Here is an 8423-nt window from a genome sequence, read left to right on the forward strand (position 1 = left end):
TTTAAAAAAAAAAAAAAAAAAAAAAAAAAAAAAAAATCCTTGTTTCCAGTGCCAACTTCTGCCCTCCCAATTACTGTACAAGCAGGTGCATATGGATTAGCACAAATTCCTTATTACCACTTGCAGACCAACTCCAAGCACATTTTTTTTTTTAAGATTTTATTTACTTATTTGACAGAGAGACACAGTGAGAGCGGGAACACAAGCAGGGGGAGTGGGAAAGGGAGAAGCAGGCTTCCCACTGAGCAGGGAGCCCGATGCGGGGCTCAATCCCAGGACCCTGGGATCGTGACCTGAGCTGAAGGCAGACGCTCAACGAAGGCAGAGGCTCAATGACTGAGCCACCCAGAGGCCCCCAAGCACATACTTTAAATTCTTGTATAAGACAACATTAAAGCTGGGATATTCCCAGAGAAATCTGTTCTCTCCTTCAGGTTTAATTCGAAAGTTTAAAGTGGAGGGGAGATGGGGTGCCTGGCTAGCTCAGCCGTAGAGAATGCAACTCTTGATTCCAGGGTAGTGAGTTCAAGCCCCACGTTGGGGCAGAGTTTACTTAAAAAAAAAAAGAAAGGAAAAAATGTATTGGGGTCCCTGGGTGGCTCAGTCAGTTGAGTGTCCGACTCTTGGTTTGGGTTCGGGTCATGATCTCAGGGTTGTGGGACTGAGCTCTGCACTGGGCTTCACAATAAGCACAGAGTCTACTTGTCCCTCTCCCTCTGCTCCTCTCCCCACTTGCACACACTATCTCAAATAAATAATAAAATCTTTTAAAAAATATTTAAAAATAAAACAAAATGGAAGTGAGACAACAGTTTTCTCTTTTTTCCTTCTCCCAGCCCCCTCCACATGGCCACTGGCCCCCACATACACTGAGACAGGGTGTTCTGCTTTAGTCCTCCCAGCGGTGATCAGAGGGGGCTGCATTCCCTGACCTACTTCCAGGTTGAAAAGAAATTCCAGGGACAACATTTGGCCATATCTTACTTAGAATCCAGAACAACCCTCTTTGAAATTAAAGATAACAGATTAACCCTAATTGACATAAAACTGTGTATAAATCTCTTACAAGTAATTACAATGTAAATAATCATGTACTACATAAATAATCAAAGTGACCTATATTCTACTCATTGCAAATTTCCACTTTCACCTAATTTACATACTGAACAAAAACTAAAAAATAACCCTCAAATTGAAGTCTATAAGACCTTTTCTCAAAACGCTTTGACATAAAAAATATTTATTCTCATGGAGCGCCTGGGTGGCTCAGTTGGTTAAGCGACTGTCTTCGGCTCGGGTCGTGATCCTGGAGTCCCGGGATCGAGTCCCGCATCGGGCTCCCTGCTCGGCAGGGAGTCCGCTTCTCCCTCTGACCCTCCTCCTTCTCGTGCTCTCTCTCTCTCATTCTCTCTGTCTCAAATAAATAAATAAAATCTTTAAAAAAAAAATTTATTCTCAGAGATCAACTTTTGGGATAGAATCCCACGGTGGGCTCCTTGCTCAGCACGGAGTCTGCTTCTCCCTCTGTCTGCCACTCCCCCTGCTTGTGCGCGCTCTCTCTGCCAAATAAATAAAATCTTAAAAAAAAAAAAAAAGATCAACTTTTTTTTTTTTAAAGATTTTATTTATTTATTTAACAGAGAGATAGCGAGAGCAGGAACACAAGTAGGGGGAGTGGGGGAGGGAGAAGCAGGCTTCCTGCCAAGCAGGGAGCCCGACGCGGGACTCGATCCCAGGACCCTGGGATCATGACCTGAGCCGAAGGCAGACGCTTAACGACTGAGCCACCCAGGCGCCCGGAGATCAACTTTTTAAAAAAGGCTCAGACAGCTTTATTCAATAGATAGCTGTGCTTGGAAGTTCAAAGGCAGATTAAAAGAAATCATACTATATATTTCATAAAGATTTTATTTATTTATTTGACAGAGAGAGAGACAGCGAGAGAGGGAACGCAAGCAGGAGGAGTGGGAGAGGGAGAAGCAGGCCTCCCACTGAGGGGAGAGCCCGATGCGGGGCTCAATCCCAGGACCCTGGGATCATGACCTGAGCCCAAGGCAAATGTATAACCCACTGAGCCACCCAGGCGCCCCACAGTATATATTTTAAATGAAATACTATATAAAGTACTTAGTACTGTTGTCTGATATACAGTAAGTGATCAACAAATAGTAACTATTTTTATACTCCATAACCACACTTTCTTACAAAGAACCAACTTTAAAAACTCATGGAACTTGAAAATCTTATTTAATCTACCAGAAATCTGTCTTCTATAGTCACAATACAATCTAAAGGAATATAGTTTAGTTGGCAAGCTTTCACTGAATACAAATGCAGTGATTAAAATGTGGTTTCTGGACCTGCCACATTAACATCACCTAGAGACTTGTTAGAAATGCTAACTGTAGAATCAAGGTCTGGGGGTAGGGCCCAACAATCAGAGCTTTAATAAACCCTTCAGGTGATACTGATGCTTGCTCCAGTTTCAGAGTTTATTAGACTAGTTTCACAGAGTTTAGGGTGCTTTGTTCTGCAAGGATTGAGAAATCCTAAAGAGCAGGTGCAATACGGTTCCTGGGTATATCCTCTGTGGCACCTAGCACAGTGTCATATACAAAGTACGCACTCAAACTTGAATAGGTTAATAATAGTCTCATATAACCTATAGCTGACTAAACAAGACCACCACAGAGATAAGAAATTCTGATGGCTTGTCCACAGTAATAATAAGTAAGTACATGCTGCACACCCACCAGGAGCTGTTAAATAATTGTCAAAGCCCCGGGGCCTCTGGTACTTTGTCAAATAATCCAGGCTTACAAAGTGTGATATGTTTTATAATTTAAGTGAAAACTGCATTTCTAATTTTACCAGTGTCCGAACAGGATTTGACCATGGCTCTATACAAGTCAACTGCAGAACATAAACTAAAACATAAACTTTGTTGCCTTCAAAATGCATCTAATTTCAAATATTAGTTAACTGTAACATATGGACCCAAGAGATTCCAGTTGAACAAAGTGTTGAAAAGGTAGATAAGTGTTGCAACTACGTCAGCTCAGTCTGTTAAGCGTCTGCCTTCAGCTTAGGTCGTATCCCAGGGTCCTGGGATCTGAGCCCCTTGTCGGGCTCCCTGCTCAGTGAGAGCCTGCTTAGTCCTCTTCTCCCTCTGCCTCTCTCCCTGCGTGCGCTCTCTATCAAATAAATAAAATCTTTTCTTTTAATTAAAAAAATTAAAATGTAGACAACTGAAGAAATTTGAAGGCTGACTGGATATTTGATATTAAGAAATTATGATAGGGCGCCTGGGTGGCTCAGTTGGTTAGGCGACTGCCTTCGGCTCGGGTCATGATCCCGGAGTCCCTGGATCGAGTCCCGCATTGGGCTCTCTGCTCGGCGGGGAGCCTGCTTCTCCCTCTGACCCTCCTCTCATGTGCTCTCTCTCTCTCTCTCTCATTCTGTCTCAAATAAATAAATAAAATCTTAAAAAAAAAAAAGAAATTATGATAAAAGGATTATGATTACAATTTCTATAAAAATAGAAGCTTTATCTAAAGCTTCTAAAAGCTTTAGAGATGAAATGATATGATGTACTGAATTTGTTTCTTGGGGAGAAACCAAATGAAATAAGACTGGCCACTGAGCTGTTGAGTACATGGAGGGCTAACTATATAACAGGGTTTCTCAATTCTGGCACTATTGACATTTTTGGCCAGATATTTTATTTTGTTGTTGGGGGAGGAAGGGGTGATGTCTTGTGTATTGTAAAATGTTTAGCAGCATTCCTAGTCAGTAAACTCTCTTGAGTTGTGACAATCAAAAATGTCTCTAGACATCATCAAATGTCCACTGGGGGGCAAAATCATTCCTGGCTGAGAACCACGGATAAAAACTTACTAAATTCTCCCTACTTATTTGTTTGAAATTTTCCATAACAAAATATTTAAGTCTTATTTTAATTACACACTGTGTTTTGGTACAACTATATCTCTCTCGTTGAATAATTAGTACATAAGCTTTTTTTTTTTTGGATTATTTATTTATTTGAGAGAGAAAGCATGAGCAAGGGGGAGGGGCAGAGGGAGAAGCAGACTCCCCGCTGAGCAGGAAGCCCAACGTGGGACTGGGACTCCAACCCAGGACCCTGGGATCATGACCTGAGCCAAAGACAGACATTTAACCGACTGAGTCACCCAAGCACCCCAGTACATAAGCTTTTGAGGAACAGCTCGGTACACAAAAAAAGCAGAGGGGACTGAACCAGAGATCTGGAGCCTGGTAGAGGCGCTGCTACTAAATAGTTTTGTCACAAGCAGCTCCTGTCACTTCTTGAGCCTCAGTATCCCCAGTAGGTCAGATGATTTGATTAGTCCTTTTGAGTTTTAAAATGATTTGATAACAGTGTTATCTTTTTATTTAAAACGATTTTTATTTATTTATTTGAGAGAGAGAGTGTGGAGGTGGGGTGGAAGAGCAGAGGAGGAGGGAGAGGGAGGAGGGGAAAGAATCTCCAGCAGACTCCCGGTTGAGTGCTGAGCCCAACACAGGGCTCAATCTCATGACCTGAGCCAAAATCAAGTCGGACACTCATCCAGGCACCCCAAACAGTATTATCTTGTATATACCCATCAGCTAAAGGTGTACATTCACATCTGTAAATGAAACAAAAGAAAACAGAGTAGTGTACTAGGATGAAGACAATATACTTGTTGCAAATTACCTGCCTCTTATTATTCTTGATCTATAAGCAACATTCCTATCACAGTTATACCCAATTTAAATTAAGATTCCCAGGAGGGGCATCTGGGTGGCCCAGTCTGTTAAGCGTCTGACTCTTGATCTCAGGGTCATGAGTTCAAGTCCCACCCTAGGCTCCACACTGAGCGTGGAGCCTACCCAATAAATAAATAAATACATAAATAAATAAGATTCCCAGGATAAGCAAAATGGAAAGTCGTTTTACAAAATGGAAAGACAAATCTTCTAGTCATAATTGCCAAAACGTCCATCAATGGTGGATGGATTAAAAATTGTTCTACATTAACTGGATAATGTATGGAAGTGCTGAATCACTGTACTGTACACCTGAAACTAATACAACACTGTATGCTAACTGGAATTAAAACTTAAAAAAAAAAAATTGTTCATCCAAACAATGAACTACACTCAGAAATAAAAAGGAATGAATTAAAAAAAAAGGAATGAATTACTGATACACAAACATGAATACAGATTCCATTTATATGACATTCTAGAAGAGATAAAACCATAGAGATAGATCAGAGGTTGCCAAGGGCTGGGGAAATAGAGAGGGGACTGACTGTAAAGGGCCACAAGGTAAGCACCTTTCTGGGCAATGAAAATATTCTATATCTTGACTGAGATGGTGGTTACATAACTATACATTTGTCACAACTCATCAAGCCTACACTTAAAAAGAGTAAATGTTCTGTCTCAATAAACCTGACTTTAACAAAAGAGCTGCTCCAGAAACTGAGAGCTCCCATTCATTCTTGTATCCTCACCAAGCAGTTCAGTAATGGCAGGTAAATAACATGGCATATGGCAGACTTGTAACACGGACACAAGGACACCACACTGTCAAAGACACACAACTACTCCCAGAACGTTCTAATTCAAATTTAAAAATGGAACAGGGCATGGTGAATTAATGCAATGATGTGCTACAAACCTCTGATTTTTTTTTTAAGTTTTTTTTAATTTATTCATTCGAGACACAGAGATAGAGAGAGAGAGAGAATATGAGCAGGGGGAGAAGCAGAGGGAAGGGGAGAAGCAGGCCCCCCGCCGAGCAGGGAGCCCAAAGCGGGGCCGATCCCAGGACCCTGGGATCATGACCTGAGCCGAAGGCAGACGCTCAACCATCTGAGCCACCCAGGCGCCCCCAAACCTCTGATTTTAACATTGTCAAAAATTCAAATTTAAATACATTCCACAAGAATAAAGGCACACTCCATATCCTACATTGTTTTTATTTTTTATTTTATTTATTTATTTGAGAGAGAGAGAGAAGAGTGATCGAGAAAGAACACAGTGGGGTGGAGGGGCAGAGGGAGAGGGAGAAGCAGGCGCCCCACCGAGCAGGGAGCCCGATGCGGGGCTCGATCCCAGGACCCTGGGATCATTACCTGGGCAAAAGGCAGGCGCTTAACCGACTGAGCCACCCAGGCGCCACTCCTATATTGTTTTAAAAGAATAAAGTTAGTAGTTTCTAACAACACACAAAAAGATTAAAACATAATTCAACAAATTCATCAGAGATCAAAGTAAAAAGACTCATTTAGTGTAAATCCTTCATTATTACAAATCTGTTTTTGGCTTCAGTTCATTTAGAAAGTATGGAGCTCCCGCTTTTGGGTCAATGTAAGGTTTTGCTTCTCTGGGTGAAAGTCGATGATCAAAGCTAATCAACTCAGTTTTTTTGCTTACTCCACTGTACAGCGTTGTCAGGGAAGAGGAAAATGGTCAAGTCAGAAATAGGTTCTTCCAAGGGTCTATAAGAAAATGGATTCCCTGACTCACCTAGTCTGTGGTTCTCTATTATTCCCTCTTTATGGAACTTTCTAATCCATCTCAGGCAAAGGAACATATGCCACTGTACTACTCTCTTACCAGGTTAAAGAGCATTAAATACTATACGCTAATACACTACAGGAATGCTTTAGACCAAAGTTTACATAAACAGATTAAATACCCTGTTATCCAGCAAACAAGTGGCATTTTGAAGATTAAAATGCAGGCATTTGATACCACGAGGCCACAGTTTCAGGACATTGTTGAAAGCATGGAAACAGGCAGAGCAAGAAAGCTTTTCCTAAGTGATGGCATTTTCTTGCCAGGAATTACCTCGTAACACATATAATGAAAGGCCAGTGAAGTTTCTTCACAAGCTATTTGCTAGATGTTTTACAGAAGATAATTCCCAGCTAGACTGGAACAGTTCTGAAGCCGGTGCAAGAGAAGAGTTCAGAAAGCACTCGGACAGGGCGCCTGGGTGGCTCAGTTGGTTGAGCGACTGCCTTCGGCTCAGGTCATGATCCTGGAGTCCCGGGATCGAGTCCCGCATCGGGCTCCCTGCTCGGCAGGGAGTCTGCTTCTCCCTCTGACCCTCCTCCCTCTCGTGCTCTCTCTCTCTCTCGTTCTCTCTCTCTCAAATAAATAAATAAATAATCTTTAAAAAAAAAAAAAAAGAAAGAAAGAAAGCACTCGGACAGAGTCAACATCTGTCCAAAGGAATTTCCACTACAAGCTGTCATTCCCTAAAAATGATGTTCCTGGCCTTTTTAAAAGGTCTGCATGAACAGAATCAAAGGTTCCTTTTATAGAATCATAGGATGTGAGTGCCAGCAGGGACCTAAGGCTCGTTTAAGCCAAGCTGTTTTTAGGAACGAGGTAAAACTAAGCGCGGAGCGGGCGTCCCCGAGCCAGGCAGTGAGTAGCAGGGCAGCTTTACTACACGCCTTCCTTTGAAAAAACGCTTAACCGACCCTTCGAAGCAGATCTGTATGGAAAGAAAGCTACTCCTTAATGCAGTCTGTACTCTCTCCAAAAACTTCTCTTCTGAACAGCTTTGCATGACTAGCTTTGCAGTTCCTTCCAAGGGGCCCTCCAAGACTCCTCAGTGGCCACTCAGTTGTAGTGACTGTCACTAAACTTAGTTCCAGACAATTTTAAAAAACCGGGCATAAAGGACATTCCACTTGACCCAACCAATCACTCTTCATCAGCACCACGAACCCGTTTTCATCCTGACAGCCTCTCAGAGCTGCGCGCCCAAATCTAAGGGGAGGGTTTCCTTAAAATAAGCACTACACAGCGCGGGGAACCGAAACACACTCGCGCAACGCACTGCGCGGCACCCCGGCATCTCAGGACACCGACCGGCCTGGCCGCAACTCACAGGCTCTCTACCAGCAAACGAGACTCGGCGTAAACACAAGAGCACGGCCCCAGCCCGCACGCCAGCCGCCTCCCGGAAACGGTCCGGACCAGCTGCCCTGCGGCGCCTACCGCCTGCCCACCACCGCCAGCGCGCTCCGGCTGGGGACCCCCGACAGCAACCGCCGCTGTCCTGCTCCGGCGGGCAGCGGGGGACACCGGGCCCGGGCAGATCCCGAGGACGCCCCGGTCACTTACGTTCTCAGTGTCTCTTTCATTCACCGTTGGCAGCGGGGTCCTAGTGGACATTTTACTTCACTTCACTTCTGCACAATGCGAGGTTGAAACAAAACAGCACGGCCTTGGGGGGCCGGCGACCGCGTCCTCGAGTGCCCTGCGGTTCCGGAGCGGCGCCGCGGAGGGCGGCTCCCCTCCCCCACGGCCGTCTAGATCCCGGGCCGGGCCCGGGCCGTCCCTCGGCGGGTCCCGGGGCTCATGCTCCCCCGGCCCCGGCGGCCGCGCCG

At 44.2% G+C, this 8423-nt stretch overlaps 1 protein-coding gene across 6 annotated transcripts in view; it reads right to left on the reverse strand.

Annotated features, from left to right (window-relative positions):
- The window catches only part of MARK3 (microtubule affinity regulating kinase 3), a 120964-nt gene extending 112581 nt beyond the window's left edge, over positions 1–8383 (reverse strand). For all 6 annotated transcript variants that reach the window (XM_021679867.2, XM_021679866.2, XM_021679865.2 and 3 more), the window contains exon 1: positions 8158–8383. In XM_021679867.2, coding sequence (XP_021535542.1) covers positions 8158–8208 — 51 coding nt within the window. In that variant the 5' untranslated portion in view covers positions 8209–8383. The remainder of the gene's footprint in view (positions 1–8157) is intronic.
- Positions 8384–8423: the final 40 nt, after the last annotated feature.

The sequence above is a fragment of the Neomonachus schauinslandi genome, chromosome 9 (genome assembly GCF_002201575.2).
Source record: "Neomonachus schauinslandi chromosome 9, ASM220157v2, whole genome shotgun sequence".
NCBI classification, from domain to species: domain Eukaryota; kingdom Metazoa; phylum Chordata; class Mammalia; order Carnivora; family Phocidae; genus Neomonachus; species Neomonachus schauinslandi.